This window comes from Trichechus manatus, unplaced genomic scaffold, assembly GCF_000243295.1.
Source record: "Trichechus manatus latirostris isolate Lorelei unplaced genomic scaffold, TriManLat1.0 scaffold00038, whole genome shotgun sequence".
In the NCBI taxonomy this organism is placed as follows: Eukaryota; Metazoa; Chordata; class Mammalia; order Sirenia; family Trichechidae; genus Trichechus; species Trichechus manatus.
The window spans coordinates 1470960-1489159 of NW_004443974.1; the positions used below are offsets into that span (position 1 = coordinate 1470960).

The window sequence follows — 18200 nt, forward strand, 5'->3', positions numbered from 1 at the left end:
CAAGGGTCAACTTTGGTGAAGGGAAGGACAACACACAAACACAGGGGAAGTCAGCACAACTGGACCTAAGCAAAAGCAGGTTAAGTTTCCTAAACACATCCAAACACTTTGAGGGACAGAGTAGCTGGGGCTGGTGCCTGGGGAACCATAGTTCTGGGGGACATCCAGGTCAACCGGCATAAGATAGTTTATAAAGAAAATGTTCTACATCCCACTTTGGTGAGTAGCATCTGGGGTCTTAAAAGCTTGCCAGTCATCTAGGATACATCTATTGGTCCCATCCCACTTGGAGCAAAGGAGAATGAAGAAAACCAAAGACACAAGGAAAATACTAGCCAAAAGGCCTAAAGGACCAAATGAACCAGTGACTCCACTAGCCTGAGACCAGAAGAACTAGATGGTGCCCAGCTACCATCAATGACGGCTCTGACTGGAAACACAACAGAGAGTTCTGGACAGAGCGGGACAAAAATGTAGAGACTGGAGGAACCCCCAGAACAATGGCTCCAGATGCTCTGTCAACCTGAAACATTCTCCAAGCCCACTCTTCAAAGATTAGATAGGACTATAAAACAAAAAACAATACACATGAGGAACCTGCTGCTTAGTTCAATCAGATCTATGAGACCAACTGGGCAGCTCCTATCCAAAAGCAGGATGAGAAGGCAGGCAGCTACAGAAACTGGTGGCATGGACCCAGGGAACGCAGGGTGAAAAGGGGCAGTGTGTGCTGTCACATTGTGGGGATTGTATCCAATGTCACAAAACAGTATGTGTATAAATTTTTGAATTAACTTCAGCTGTAAACTCTCACCTAAAGTACAATAATATTTGAGAAATATACATTGTTAAAAAAAAAAAAAAAAAACCCTCAACAGTTCTAGCACTGGCAAGAACTAAGGCAGCAGCACACTGCTCGTTTCCTCTTCCCCACCACAACCTGGCATTTCCATTATCTAACAAAGGCTGTCTCTCTCAACCCTGTCCCTTCCTTCATATTCTGCTGACACCCACACAGGTGAAGACGGCAGTGGCAATATGGCCTGCTCCATGACTATGGTGACAGCATCAGGGCAGACACTTCTCCAGGAATGTAATGTCTTCATCTAAAGATTTCCCTTTATAAACACAGTTTGGGGAAGAGAGAAATGAGTTTGAAGTTTTTAGTGAGAAGATTTAAGATGTGAACTTTGGAGGATATTTTGGGGGTATAAAATCTAGCAGTTTTTACCTAAATCTCACTCGTTCTGCAAAAAGAGATGGCTCTGTGTGGGGAACACTCCCAGGCTTGGGAAAGAATACGTATTGACAGGGAATAGAGGTTTGGAACCTGTAAGGTAATGTTCAGAAATGCCACCCGGGTAGGTGAAATAGCTTTGCAAATAAATACAAAGCAGAGCAATGTGGGCAGACAGCTGTGGGTCCACGTGACACCAAGGTTGGATGAAAGTGTGGAGCTGAAGGCACACTGACCATCACTGTCTGGACAAGGACCTGGCCTAATGCCAAGTTTTCACTATCAATAATCAATGACTTGTTTCTTTACCAAGCACAGCTTTCTTGTTACTATGGATTTCTTAGTACCACCTGTTAGTTCTAATTTGGAAGTAGAATATTAGCTTTGCTTTTGTATACTATTTCAGCTACCAAAATTTCCAGATAAACTTAAACTACCTACTTATTTTATTGAACAAGGACAAGATAAAAGAAATCACATAATAAGTCTACATGTGGTGGCAGAACGTAGTGTACATTCGGCACCACCCTTAATGGCATTTGGTCAGTTATTCACTTGAGAAAGGATTCCCTGGAATCTGAGTTGAGAAAAGTGAGATCTGGTTTTTATTGCTGATGTCATAAATAAACAAGCAGAAAAAAAAACGTGGGCTACATGTAAAAATGATGATTTTCTTTTTTTAGATGAGAATATTCAACTAAGGATTTAAATACCATGTTGATTTCTTCATATCCAGTGATGTTATCATGTACTCACTCCATGAGTTCCCAAAACGCATACAATTAAGAAAACAATGCTTTTGACTTGTCATTTATCTTCTGTATCATCAATGCCTTCTGTTAAATTTCTCCTCAGAAAATACTTATGCGTACGTTTATTTTCAGTATGAACTATGGTTAGATTTTCACCTACTCTAGCAAACTTCCATAAGGCGTGATTAATTTTAGCATAAAAGATATTCTATCCCCATGCATTTCCACCTTTTTTATTATAAAAACACAATCTTGGGTGGGAACTGATCTCTAATGTTCCAATCAATTCTACAATACACTGCATTCATTCCTTTTTACGATGTTTCTGTTTTATATACAAAATATATACAATTTTTCAAAACCTTGATAATTGGAATCTTTTTGTGAAAATAACCAAAAGTCAACCAAGGTGGCACTAGAAAACTACACTGATATTTATCAGAAAGTAAAATCAGTACTATAAAGCCTTTTGCACCCTTTCCAGCAACAAATGATACCGTAACTCTACACTTAAATATGTCTGAAATGTATAATTATAAAAGGAAATCCGGGCGAGGGGGACGGGGGGAGTCCATCCCTTAAATATCCCCCATATGAGACTTTATTGTTAGTACTCATATCCTTTAAAATGTACATAGAATACAGCCATGTGCTCATTAAAAGACTTAACATGGTTTGACTAAACTGAAGTCTACAATTCATTGCTTTAAGTCTTTCCATGATGTACCCACCAGAACCACCCAAAGCCATACTCACCAAGCCTATTATGGAAAAAAGCATTAATACCAAACTGGGTCCACTAAATTCCAAAACAATATTAATTTCATATATATTTATCAATACTTTGTTCCCCATTGTTTGTTTTTATAAAAATATTGAGTGGGAAATAACATTGAAATAAATGTATTCATATTAAGTAATCCGGACTAGTTTTCATTATGAATTATCTAATAAAACATGTCAAACTACTTCATTCTGTAAACAATTACTCAAATTTGAAGTGTCATAAATTCTTTTAAAAGGACAATTTTACATTACAAATTTTCTGTTTTTACACTCAAAGGACTGAAATACCACTATCCTTTCTAATGTTTATGTTCCAAAATATTGTAAAGTTGCACATAACAAGCCCATAACAACAAATGTCATTACTTTAAAATAATAGAAAAAACATTTTTAAAAATTATCCATTCTGAAAATGAATTACTAACCAATTAAAATCATTAAAGCATAACACTGACCTAATAGAACAAGAATTTTATTTTTGTAGTCATTTATTAATATATGATCATCCTCAGGGTCTCACTTGCTAGCCTTTGAAACAAACATCTAAGGCAATCTTACAATTCATTTAGAAGTTAGTATCACACACTCCTAACAACCTTAGCCACTTTACAAAACAAAGGAAAAATTGCTTCAAAACTGCTCTTAGATATGTCACTACTATAATTAAGAGTGGTTCTATATTAATTGCTTCCTATAATCAACCAATGTGTCTTAGATTGCCATATACATTTGATTGTGACATGCAAAATTATCCTGCTTTGAAAACTGGTAAACTGGCATGCAAATTTCTACAGAGATCCATAATCCCCAAAACAAGAGGGGAAATAAACATCACAGGGCCAACTCAGACAACATACATTTGGGGGAAAAACCACTTTCACAATGGTGGATAAAGGGAAAGTAAAGAGGACAGAGATGAAGGTACCCAAATTCTTGGCCACCGAGAGAAATAATTGAACAGCACTCAAATGGTTACAAGCTTCCATGTATGACAAGACATATTTCAAAGTGGAAAAAGTTGAGACTGATTCCAACCATAAGTTACCATCAGATTTTTATATACTGTCAAGGTAATTCAATCTCATATTCAACCATTTAAAAAAAATTAAGAATATCTTTCAATAGTTGATTTCAAATCTATTTTAATAACTTACGCATGCATTACTAATTTGTATGTGTATGTTCTCTGTCATCTTAAACATCTTTGATAACCTAAAAGAGAATAGGCATTTTGAAATTAGTTTAGACAAAATGTCCCTGACTTTAATATACTATTGACCAAGAAAATGTAGCTTAAAGCTTTAACTTTAAATGAGCTTGACAAGAACATGACAGGGGTATATTTTGAGAAATCTGTCCTTGTGCTATAAAAGTAGCTAAAATATTTTTATACCTAAGGTTGACTTTTTCCCCTTTATAAGCAAAAAGTAGGAACATCTAATTTGGTATTTTGACTATCATGGTTTCCTTTATATGATGGTTAAGCTTGCCAAAACTAAAGAAGACTTTACCCGAATACCTTTCTATTGTCTTCAGTGGATTCATAAGAAAACAACAGCTTTAACAAAGCAGTACACCCAGCCAGTCCTTTGAAGTGAAAAACAGTGATGTAAAGCCTCAACTCACTTTGGTAAAAGCAGAACATAAATAAACTTTAACTTTAGAATTACACATTTGCTAGATCGGATGCTGGGCAGAATGGATAAAATTAATCCTATTTTAGTGTTAAAAAGCATTAATTGTGGGAGAAGTGTCTCAAATTACTCCAGTCTATTAACCTGAAGCTTCACAAGAAAATAAGGAAAAAAAACTTCTAAGAAAAAATGGAATGTATATTTGGATAATCTGCAATCTATAATTCTATGAATTTTATAGAGCTGCTAGGACTGAAAGATCTTTTTACTAATATTTCTGGTGAAATCAAATTCAAAATATTAATTCCTGGGATTCCTCCTTCTCCAAAAAAGAAATTAAACTAATTAGGTAATTTATTCTTTGAAATACTCTGCAAAATTCCAATTCACAAGAAGGATACAAAACAGGATAAATAGTAAAAGGTGTGTATAGATGAAAAGCTATATAATTCTGATTTTTGTTACCTGTGAAAAGTACTGTAGATATATATATCAATATAATAGAAATGGCACAGTCTCTGACACACTTTCCACATTTTATTTATATTTTAAGATGAACTTTCATCTCAAAATCACATATCCATACACCTGTTTCTTTTTTGTTGGTTTCACTAAAACTTAAATGCATGGTTTGTTAAAGACTGTAAACACACATTTACCATGTTTGTTACATGTAACACGCAGAAACAGCTTGTAACAGAAATTCATCGACTCCTCCCACTTTTTTTTTATTATAAATACAGGTATCAAAACAATCTTGAACATATTTTTTGATACTACTAGTAGTCAGAACCCACACCGCTTCAAAAATTAACACAATTGCGACAATATTCATTGTACCTGCTACTTTAAACAATTTAAACTGCAGCTCTTTCACTAAGCAAGATGGATAAAGCATGCCCTTGATAGTTTCCTCCTGGAGACTAGTTTTCAGAACAATACATCCTTCCACCGCAACCTGGCACTTCTCCAGCAAGCTATCATCTTGTAAACCTGAATTCTATTTTGAGTACTCCAGGTTTATGCTTAAATGGCAGTGCCTTGATAAGAGAGAAGTGCTGCATTTTTCCACCTGTGACCTGAAAACATAATGAGTGTACATGTATTAAGTGTATTCTTACAAATGTCCGGGTCATGTTTACCAGCTGGAATTCTTTGACTTAATGTGTGGGTATTTTGCATTGTGATACTTAATCAAGACATTAACATGAGTAGAAGGTTGTTGACTTAAGACAAGTTTGAGATCCACTAAAATTAATTGTTGTACGTTTGTCCTTCTGGAGGCTGTGGAAGCTTCATATTTTCTTTGGACATCATTAGACGTCTTAGCTCTTGAAGTACAACTTTAATGCTATATGAATTTTGCCATTTTGCTAACACTGGTATGCTCCGTGCATCCACCTGAAAGGGGGGAAAAAGGAGTAATATTAGCTACCAAGTATAAAGTACTATGGCACCAATTCTTTAAACACACTTCAATAAGAGTGCTTTTAAAAATTCATGGCCTAGGAAACTCATAAATATTGAAAATTTTTCTTAATCAAAAGACCTTACCAAAAAAGTGAAAAACAAGCTATCAATTGGGTATCTTCAGAAACCATGTATCTGATAAGAATAAAATAACTACAATATATATAAAACTTTGACAACAACAAAAAGACAATCCAATCATAAAATGGGCAAAGGACTTGAATAGACACTTCACCAAAGACGACAATGAAATGGCCACCAAACACATGAAAAGATGGTCATTAGCCATCAGAGATGCAAATCAAAACCACAACAGACATACCACTTCACTCCCACTAGAATGGCTAAGATGAAAAAAAAAAAACAAAAACAAAACACAGAAAATAACAAATCTCAGCGAGGATGTAGGGAAGCTGTAACCCTTATCCACTGCTGGTGGGAATGCAAAATGCTACAGCCCTTGTGGAAAACAGTGTGGTGGCTCCTTAAAAAACTAAAAATAGAACTACCAAATGACCCAGCAATTCCACCTCTAGGTATATACCCAAAAGACTTGAAAGCAGAGACTCAAAGAGATACTTGTATACCAGTGTTCATCACAGCACTATTCACAACAGCCAAAAGGTGGAAGCAACCTAAATACCCATCAACAGATGAAGAATAAACAAAATGTAGTACATACATACAATGGAATACTACTCAGCAAATAGGAGAAATAAAGTCTTATACATGCTACAATATGGATGGAGCTTGAAGACATGCTGAGTGAAATAAGTCAATCACAGAAGGACAAATATTGTATGACCTCACTTATATAAAAAGACAAGAAAAGGCAAATGTATAGAGACTGAAGTTTATTAGTGGTTATCAGGAGGGAGGGAGAGGGAAAGGGAGGGTTATGGCTTATGGAGTACTGAGTTTCAGTTTATGGTGACAGAATACTCGCACTGATTAAGGGTAAGGTCGCACAGCTGATTATTGTGTATCAATAAGCGCTACATCTGTAAAAAGATGAACTGGCAAAAGTGTGACAGACATATTTACAACGAGGACAACAACAAAAAGAGTAGCCGCTGAGGCTACTTATGTACGACCAAACACCTGATGGGATTTGGCTCCTTGGTTTGGAAGTTTAGGGTCATGGTTTCATGGGACATCCCAGTTAATTGGCCTAATAATGTTTTCAGTGCTTCTGTTCTACCTCCTAGTTCGCTGTGTAGTGTGTGGGGTCTTAAAAGCTTGCAAGAGGCCATCCAAGGCAATTGTTCTCTATTTACCTGTAGCAACAGAAGAAGGAAGAATCAGGAATAGATGGAGGAAATGGAATGTGTGGCTAATTACCTCCATGAAAAACTGCCTCCTCTGCCACGAGACCAGAAAAACTGGATAGTGCCCAGCTAGCATTACTGAATAATTTGATCAGACTCTGTAGATGTATCCTGATCAAAAGGGGGGATATGCAATACAGAATTTCACATTCTCATGGAATTCAGATTTTTAGAGCCACGGAGGCTGGATGAACCCTTGAAACTACTGCCCTGAGATACTCTTTAAACCTCAAACCAAAAATATCCCTGAAGTTTTCTTAAAACCAAACAGCAGTTTAGCTTAACTAGTAAAAAATGTCTGCCTTGAGCATTATGCTCTTTTAACAACTACCTACATGGGATCAAACTGACAACAAAAACTTGAAAGATTAGATAGGAACCTTAGAGGAAGTGAATTTATGTTAATGGAGGAGAAACAACTCAGAAAAGGAGGATAAGAACGGTTGCACAACTCGAAGGATATAATTAATGTCACTGGTACGTGTAGAAACTTGAACTGGTGTATGTTTGGCTGTGTATATTCTCAACAACAACAATAAAATTTAAAAAAAAATACATGGCCTGGCTCTATTTTCAAAAAAGGTACTTTATGAAACTATAGATTCACAGTTAATGTAATTTTTAGGGAAAATATTTCTTCTTTAATAAGTGTTTACTGAAAGTTTGGATTTCGTTTTTTTTTTATATTTTACAACAAATATGTAGTAAACTTTGGTCAGACAAAAATAAACACTGTGTTACAATACAGGGGAAACTAGCACAACCTGTACAAGGAAAGGTCATGGAAGCCCCACAGACACATCCAAACTCCCTGAGGGACTGAATTGCTGGGCGGAAGGCTCTGGGGACCATGGTCTCGAGGAACATCTAGCTCAATTGGCATGACACAGCTTATAAAGACAATGCTCTACAGTCTACCTTGGTGAGTAGTGTCTGGGGTCTTAAAAGCCTGTGAGCAGCCATTTAAGATACTCCACCAGTCTCATCCCTTCAGGAGCAAGGGAGAATGAAGAGAACAGGAAACAAGGAAAAGATTAGTCCAAAGGACTAATTGTCCATAGCTACCAAGGCCTCCACCGGACTGAGTCCAGTGCAGCTAGATGGTGCCCGGCTACCACCAATGACTGCTCTCACCAGGATCACAACAGAGGGTTCTGGACAGAGCTGGAGAAGGATGTAGAGCATAATTCTAACTCACAAAAAAGAAGTCCAGATTTACTGGCCTAAAGGAGACTGGAGAAACCTCGAGAGTATGGCTCCCAGACACCCTTTTAGCTCAGTGGTGAAGTTACCTCCGAGGTTCACTGTTCAGCCTGGGAGTGGACAGCCCCGTAAAACCAAATGAGACTAACGAGGTACAGGAGTCCAGTGACAAGGGCCAGAAGGCAGAAGGGGACAAGGAACCTGGTGATAGGGAACACAAGATTGAGTAAGGATATTGTTGATGTGTTGTGAGATTGTTAATCATTGTCATAGGGCAACATTTGTAGTAACTGTTAAATGAGAAACTATTTTGTTCTGTAAGCCTTCATCTTAAGTGAGAATAACAGCACAATTGGAAGAGCATAGTCAATGTCACTGAACTGTGTATGTAGAAATTTTTGAAACGGTGTATCTTTGGCTATGTGTATTTTCACCAAACAAAAAAAAAAAAAAGGTTGAGAATTTAGAGGGTTAATATGTTGTGGGGTTGTTAATGTCATAAAACAATATATGTACTACTGTTTCATGAGAAACTATTTGTCCTATAAGCCTTCACCTGAATTAAAAAAAAAAAAAAGCACTACAAAATCCAATCCCACTCCTAGGAATATATCCTAGAGAAATAAGAGCCGTCACAAAAATAGACATATGAACACCCATATTCACTGCAGCACTGTACACAATAGCAAAAAGAGGGAAACAACCTAGATGCCCATTAACAGATGAATGGATAAACAAACTGTGGTACATACACATAATGGAGTATTACACGATAAAGAACAAGGATGAATCTGTGAACCATCTCATAACATGGATGAAACTGGAGGACATTATGCTGAGTGAAATAAGTCAATCCCAAAAGGACAAATATTGTATGAGACCTCTATTGTAAAAACCCATGAAAAAGTTCAAACACAAAATGTAACAATCTTTGTTGGTTACAAGGGATGGGAAGGGGGAAGGGGGAACTAAATAGACAATAGAAAAGTGGTAACTTTGGTGAAGGGTAAGACAGTTCACAATACTGGGGAAGTCAGCACAGCTTGTACAAAGAAAGGTCATGGAAGCTCCACAGACACTTCCAAACTCCCTGAGGGACTGAATTGCTGGGCAGAGGGCTGTGGGGACCATAGTCTCGGGGAACATCTAGCTCAACTGGCATGACACAGTTTATAAAGACAATGTTCTACATTCTACCCTGGTGAGTCGTGTCTGAGGTCTTAAAAGCCTGTGAGCGGCCATCTAAGATACTCCACTGATCTCACCCCTTCGGGAGCAAGAGAGAATGAAGAGAACAAGATAACAACGAAAAGATTAGTCCAAAGGACTAATGGACCACGGCTACCATGGCCTCCACCAAACTGAGTAGAGTACAGCTAGTTGGTGCGCAGCTACCACCGACTGCTCTGACCGGGATCACAACAGAGGGTTCTGGACAGAGCTGGAAAAGGATGTAGAACAAAATTCTAATTCACAAAAAAAAGACCAGATTTACTGGCCTGACAGAGACTGGAGAAACCCTGAGAGTATGCCATCTGGACACCCTTTTAGCTCAGTGGTGAAGTCACTTCCAGAGGTTCACCGTTCAGCCAGGGATTGGACAGCCTCATAAAACAAAATGGGACTAATGAGGCACAGCAGTCCAGGGACAAGAATTAGAAGGCAGGAGAGGACAGGATAAGCTGGTGATAGGGAACCCAAAGTTGAGAAGTGACGGTGCTGACATGTCGTGGGGTTGTTAACCATTGTCAAAGGGCAATATGTGTACCAACTGTTTAATGAGAAACCATTTGTTCTGCAAACCTTCATCTAAGGTACAAAAAAAAAAAAACTATGTGAGATCAAACTGACAACAGCAACTCAAAATGTTTGATGAGAAGCCTAGGGGGCAGTGATTTGAAGATAATGGTGATGGAATAATTTGGAAAAGGATAGTGAGAATAGCAGCATAACTGGAAGAATGTAATTGATGTCACTGAATTGTACATGTAGAAACTTTTGAAATGGTGTAACTTTGGCTACATATATTTTCACCAAAAAAACATCCTCCAAGGTCAAGAAGGGAGAGTATCGACATGTCGTTGGGTTGTTAACCAACATCATAAAACAATATGTCTACTGACTGTTTAATGAGAAACTATTTGTGCTATGGGCCTTCATCTAAAGTACAAAAAAAATTTTTTAAATTTTAAAAAACTATCTATGCATAAACACAAGAGAAGCATTTTCATGCTCACCCTCCCAAAAATTTTCAATTAAACATTTTAAAGTCCAGAGTTAGAGGGTGGGGCCAAGATGGCAGAGTAGTCAGATGCTTCCTGTGGTCCCTCTCACAACAAAGACCTGAAAAAACAAGTGAATCGATTATATATGACAACATAGGAGCCCTAAACATCAAAGGCGAAGTTGAGGAATCGGACTGAGTGGCAGGGGGAGGGAAAGACGGTTCAGAAGCAACGAGGAGTTGCCAGACCTGAACTAGTGGGAGCCAACGTCCTTCAGGCCAGATCAGCTTGCATGCACGGTGAGGCAAGCAGTGGTGCTCGGGAGGCATTTTTCACATTGGGAGAGACCCAGAGGCAGAGATTCTACTCAGGCATCCAGAACCAGTGAAAAGCAGCACAATTCGCAAAAGGTAAGTACTTAAGTGTGGCCTACCGCGTGGATCAAAAAACACCCCCCTTCGGGAAAAACCTCTACCATTTACCTCCCCGCTCCCCACTGCACCAGGTCCCGGGTTGGCTTCAGCGATTGCCGAGTCCCCTGGGCTGTAAGCAGGCAGGACCTGTCACGCGCCTTGAGCCATTCTCTCAGCCTTGGAGAGGGAAAAAATCATCTGCCGGCTCCCCTAAGCTAGGAACTCAGGGTAGGCACAGCTCCTTTGCCGAGGCACAGGCACAAGGGGTCCATGGACTCTGAATGCCTTTCACCCCTGCATAGAGCTGTGTGGGCCCATTTCAACAGTGAAGGCCCTCATTATCACAGTACAACAGTGTATATACCTGAAGTCTAACTTCAACTGATTAAGCTGTGAAGTGGCAAGTTTGTGACATTTGACACTGCTCTGCCCATTAAGCACATTCCTCACCTGCCCACAACAGGGTCCTCCACCTAGGCCACCTACCCCCAGTGACAGGGGTTCAAGAATAAGTGGTGCACCCCAGTCCTTACAGTCAACAACACTGGGTGCTTATAGTCCAGATGCAAAACTCACCCACTTACGCACTCTAGGGAAGAGGGAGACAGTTTCCTCCCAGACACTCAGGGCCAGTCGTCAGCACCCTGCCTTGCTCAGCGCATGACCCCCTACTGCAGCCAGATACCTGTGCCTACACCAATCACCAATGCAGTCTAGGACTGCAGATAGACCCTGAACCACACGCTTAGTGACCGACTACCTGGACAGCTGAGCTGAATCCATACAAGAAAATTAAATGGACTCCTGGGTTCACACACTTACTTACTAACAGATCTAACCACTAGGCGACAGGAAGTTAGAGCTTCAAAGGTGCCCATAATCAAACTAGCTCACACGAGCAGTCTATTTGGGCATATTAAAACAAAAACAACAACAAGCTAGGACACGGTAAGCAAACATAAAATAAATAAATATAATACTTATTGATGACGCAGAAACAACAGTCAATATCAAATCACATAAAAAGGCAGACGATGAAATCTTCAGCAAGCTCCCAAAATAAAGAACCACGAAATTCTCCAGAGGAAGAGAATTTCTTGGAATTACCAGAGGCAGAATATAAAAGATTAATATACAGAACTCTTCAAGAATTCAGGAAGGAGATCAGGCAAAACACAGAACAAGCTAAGGAACACACAGATGAAGCAATAGAGGATCTTAAGAAGGTTATTCAATTGAGAAGGGAGAGTGCTGACATGTCGTGGGGTTGTTACCCAATGTCATAAAACAATATTGTGTACTGACTGCTTAATGAGAAACTATTTGTTGTGTAAACCTTCATCAAAAGTACAATAAAAAGAAAAAAAAGAAGGCTATTCAAGGGCATAATGACAAATTTAACAGGCTGCAAGAGTCCACAGAGAGACAGCAATTAGAAATCTAGAAGATTAACAATAAAATTTCAGAATTAGACAACTCAATAGAAAGTCACAGGAGCAGATTTGGGGCATCAGAAGTCAGAATTAGTGAGACTGAAGATAAAGCACTTGACATCAACTTATTTGAGAAAAAATCAGATAAAAAAATTAAAAAAACTGAAGTAACTCTAAGAATTATGTGGGATTCTATCAAGAGGCAATAACATACGAGTGTCTGGAGTACCAGAATGGGGGGGATAACAGAAAATACAGAGAGAATTGTTGAAGGTTTGTTGGTCGAAAACTTCCCTGATATCATGAGACGATAACTATCCAAAATGCTCATCGAACCCTACATAAGGTAGATTCCAAAAGAAAGTCAGCAAGACATATTATAATCGAACTTGCAAAAACTGAAGATACAGGGAGAGTCTTAAGAGTAGCCAGGGATAAACGAAAAGTCATTTACAAAGGAGAGTCAATGAGACTAAGCTTGGACTACTCAGCAGAAACCATACAGGCAAGAAGGCAATGCGATGACATGTATAAAGCCTTGAAGGAAAAAAAGTGCTAGCCGACAATTATATATCTAGCAAAACTGTCTCTCAAATATGATGGCAAAATGAGGGCATTTCCACATAAACAGAAGTTTAGGTAATTTCCAAAAACCAAAACAAAATTACAAGAAATACTACAGGGAGTCCCGTGGTTAGAAAATTAATAACATCAGATAACAGCACAAGACTAGAATGCAAGACAGAGCAACCAATGTTAACCCAGATAAAGAAGTCACAAAACTAAATCAAAGCTAAAACACTGAAAATAGGGAAACACAGATGTCAATATGTAACAGATGACAATATTAAGACAAAATAGAGGGAGTAAAAAAATAGACATAGATTTTTCATATGGAGAAGAAGTCAAGACAATATAAAGAAATAAAACCCTGGTTTAAACTTAGAAAAATAGAGATAAATACATCATCATAAAACAGTATGTGTACTGTTTACTGAGAATCTATTTCTTCTGTAAACCTTCATCTGAAGTACAATGAAAAATAAAAGAAAAATAGGTACAGCATTGTTCACGATAGCAAAAAGATGGAAACAATGTAGGTGGCCACCAGCGGAAGAGTGGATAAACAAATCATGCTATATTCACACAATGGAATACTATGCAATGATAAAGAGCAATGATGAATCCATGAAACATCTTGTAACACGGAGGAATCTGGAAGGTATTATGCTGAGTGAACTTGGTCAGTCGCAAAAGGACAAATATTGCATAAAACCACTATTATAAAAACCCAAGAAAAGGTTTAAACACAGAAGACAACATTCTTTGATGGTTACGAGGTGGAGAGGGAGACAGAGGTGTATTCACCAACGAGAAAGTAGACAAGAATTATCTTAGGTGAAGGGAAGGACGGCACAGACTACAGGGGAAGTCAGCAAGACTGGACTAAATTAAAGCTAGAAATTTCCTGAATACAACCAAACACGTCAAAGGACAGAGTAGCAGGGATGGGCGTCTGGGGACTATGCTTTCAGGGGACATCTAGGTCAACTAGCATAACAAAGTTTTTTAAGAAAACGTTCTGCATCCCACTTTGGTGAGTGGGGCCTGGGGTCTTAAAAGCTAGTGAGCTGAGATGTATCAATTGGTCCCAACCCACCTGGAGTAAAGTACAATGAAGAACACCATGGACACAAGGAAAGTATTAGCCCAAGAGATAGCAAGGGCCACATAAACCAGAGACTTCATCAGCCTGAGAAAGGAAGAACTATATGGTGTCCGGCTACTACCAATGACCACCCTGACAGGGAACACAACAGACAGTCCCTGATGGAGCAGGAGAAAAGTGAGGTACATAACTCCAATTCTAGTAAAAGGACCAGACTTAACGGTTTGATTGAGACTGGAGGGACCCTGGAAGACGTGGCCCCCGGGCTATCTGTTAGCCCAAAACTAAAACCATTCCTGAAGTCAACTCTTCAGACAAATATTATACTGGACTATGGGACATAAAAAGATACTCATGAAGAGCGTGCTTCTTAGCTCAAGTAGATACATGAGATTAAATGAGCAGCTCTCGTCCAGAGGATCACGAGCTGGTTGAATGGACATGGAAAATCCGGAGTGGAAAGGAAGAGCGTGCTGTCACAGTATAGGGAGAGCAAGTAGAGTCACAAAACAACGTATTACAAATTTTTGTATGAGAGACTAACTTGAATTGTAAACTCCTTCACTTAAAGCACAACAATAAAAAGAAAAACAAGGGTAAATATGAAGGTAACCACAAAGGAAACTAACAATCCTACACATCAAAATAAAAAACAAGAAAAATATAAAGACTCAGCAAATACAAAACCAACAACAATGAAAAAGATGAAAAGAAAATATATACGGAAAAACAACTAAGCACAGAAAATTAAGTGGAACAAAGAAACTGTCAACAATACACAAAAAAAGACAACAAAATGACAGCACTAAACAAACACCTATCAATAATTATGCTGAATGTAAATGGAATAAATGCACCAATAAAGAGACAGAGAGTGGCAGAATGGATAAAAAAAACACGGTCCATCTATACCCTGCCTACAAGAGACATACCTTAGACTTAAAGACACTAACAAACTAAAACTAAAAGAATGGAAAAAAATATATTGAGCAAACAACACTCAAAAAAGTGCAGGAGTGGCAATATTAATCTCTGACAAAATAGACTTTAAAGTAAAATCCACTACAAAGGATAAGGAAGGACATTATACAATGATTAAAGGATCAATACACCAGAGGACATAACTATAATAAATATTTATGCACCCAATGACAGGGCTCCCAAATACATAAACTCTAACAGCATTGAAAAGAGAGATAGCGCCACAGTAAGAATAGGAAACTTCAACATACCACTTTGGGTGAAGGACAGAACATCCAGAAAGAAGCTCAATAAAGACATGGAAGATCTAAATGCTACAGTCAACCAGTTTGATCTCATTGACAGATGCCAAACACTCCACCCACAGTAGCCAAGTACACTTTCTTTTCCAATGCACATGGAACATTCTCCAGAATAGACTACATATTAGGCCATAAAGCAAGCCTAAACAGAATCCAAAGCGTCAGAATATTACAAAGCATCTTTTCTGACTGACCATAAAGCCATTAAAGCAGAAAGCAATAACAGAAAAGGCAAGGGGAAAAAAATCAAACAAATGGAAACTGAACAACAACTTGCTCAAAAATTACAGGGTTTGGGAGAAAGGGAGAATGAAGACAAGAGGATACAAGGAAAAGATTAGTCCAAACGACTAATGGACCACAACTACCAAGGCCTACACCAGACTGAGTCCAGTACAGCTAGATGGTGGCTGGCTACCACCACTGACTGCTCTGACCCGATCAAAACAGAGGATCCTGAACAGAGCTGGAGAAGGATGTAGAACAAAATTCTAACACACAAAAAAAGACCAGATTTACTGGCCTGACAGAGACTAGAGAAACACCGAGAGTATGGCCCCTGGACACCCTTTTAGCTCAGTGGCGAAGTCACTCCCAAGGTTTACCATTCAGCCAGAGATTGGACAGTCCCATAAAACAAAATGGGACTAATGAGGCACAGCAGTCCAGGGACAAGGACTAGAAGGCAGAAGGAGACAGGAAAGCTGGTGATAGGGAAACCAAGATTGAGTAAGGACAGTGTCGGCATGTAGTGGGGTTCTTAGCCATTGTCATAGGGCAATATGTGTACTAAATGTTTAATGAGAAACTATTTTGTTCTGTAAACCTTCATCTAAAGTGAGAATAGCAGCACAACTGGAAGAACGTAATTGATGTCACTGAACTTTACACGTAGAAATTTTTGAAATGGTGTATGTATCTTTCGCTATGTATATTTTCACCAAAAAAAAAAAAAAAAGGTCCTCCAAGGTCAAGAAGGGAAAGTGTTGACGTGTCGTGGGGTTGTTAACCAATGTCATAAAACAATATTGGTACTGACTGTTTAATGAGAAACTATTTGTTCTGTAAACCTTCACCTAAAGTACAATTGAAAAGAACTACTGGGTTATAGAAGAAATTAAGGATGGAATAAAGAAATTCATAGAATCAGATGCAAATGAAAACATATCCTACCAGAACCTTTGAGACACAGCAAAAGTAGTGCTCAGAGGTCTGTTTATAGCAATAAATGCACATATCCAAAAAGAAGAAAGGGTCAAAATCAAAACATTAACCCTTCAACTCCAACAAGCAGGAACAGAGTAGCAAAAGAAGCCATCAGACACCAGAAGAAAGGAAATAATAACACAATTAAGTGAAACAGAGAATAGAAAAACAACTAAAGAGTTAACAAGACCAAAAGCTGGTTCTTTGAAAAGATCAACAAAATCGATAAACCACTGGCCAAACTGACAAAAGAAAAACAGGAGAGGAAGCAAATAACCCAAATGAGAAACGAGATGGGCGATATCACAACAGACCCAACTGAAATTAAAAGAATCATAACAGAATACTATGCATAACTGTACTCTAATAAATTTGAAAACCTAGAGGAAATGGACAAATGTCTAGAAACTCACGACCTACCTAAACTAACACAAACAAAACAGGTAGCACAACTAAATAAACCTATAACAAAAGAAGAGATTGAAAAAGTAAATAAAAAACTCCCAACAAAAAAAGCCCTCACAATATGTGTACTACTGTTTAATGAAAAACTATTTGTTCTGTAAACCTTCACCTGAAGTACAATTAAAAGAAAAAGAAAAAAGAAAAGCAAAGCCCTGGCCTGGATGGTTTCACTGGGGAATTCTACCAAACTTTCAGAGAAGAGGTAACACCACTACTACTAAATGTATTTCAGAGCATAGGAAAGTATGGAATACCCCCAAACTCATTCTATGAAGCCAGCATAACCCTGATACCAAAACCAGGTAAAGACACCACAAAAAAAAGAAAATTACAGACCAATATACCTCATGAATATTGATGCAAAAATCCTCAGCAAAATTCTACCCAATAGAATTCAATATTTATCAAAAAACAATTCACCATGATCAAGTGGGATTTATACCAGGTATGCAGGGATGGTTTAACGTTAGAAAAACAATCAATGTAATCTACCGCATAAATAAAACAAAAGACAAGAACTACATGATCTTATCAATTGATGCAGAAAAGGCATCTGACAAAATCCAACACCATTCACGATAAAAACTCTCAGCAAAATAGGAATAGAAGGGAAATTCCTCAACATAATTAAGGGCATTTATACAAAGCAAACAGCCAATATCATCCTAAATGGAGAGAATTTGAAAGCATCCCCCTTGAGAATGGGAACCAGACAAGGATATTCTTTATCACCACTCTTATTCAACATTGTGCTGGATGTCCTAGCCAGAGCAATTAGGCTAGAAAAAGAAATAAAGGGCATCCAAATTGGTAAGGAAGAAGTCAAAGTATCTCTGTTTGCAGATGCTACGATCTTATTCACAGAAAACCCCCCAAAGAATCCACAAGAAAACTACTGGAACTAATAGTAGATTTCAGCAAAGTATCAGGATACAAGATAAAACATACAAAACTCAGCTGGATTCCTCTACACCAACAAAGAGAACTTCGAAGAGGAAATCACCAAATCAGTAACATATATAATAGCCAACAAGAAGATAAAATACTTGGGAATAAATCTAACCAGAGACGTAAAAGACATATACAATGAAAACTA

General features: G+C 38.2%; 1 protein-coding gene across 6 annotated transcripts in view; it reads right to left on the reverse strand.

Moving 5' to 3' along the window:
• Positions 1 to 933: 933 nt before the first annotated feature.
• The window catches only part of UBE2V2 (ubiquitin conjugating enzyme E2 V2), an 81579-nt gene continuing 64312 nt past the window's right edge, over positions 934 to 18200 (reverse strand). For 5 of the 6 annotated variants that reach the window (XM_004375602.2, XM_023730641.1, XM_023730642.1 and 2 more), the window contains one exon: positions 4594 to 5810. In XM_004375602.2, the coding sequence (XP_004375659.1) occupies positions 5664 to 5810 (147 nt within the window). In that variant the 3' untranslated portion in view covers positions 4594 to 5663. Of the gene's footprint in view, positions 5811 to 18200 lie in introns of all 6 variants that reach the window. The other variant, XM_023730645.1, reaches the window with a different exon arrangement.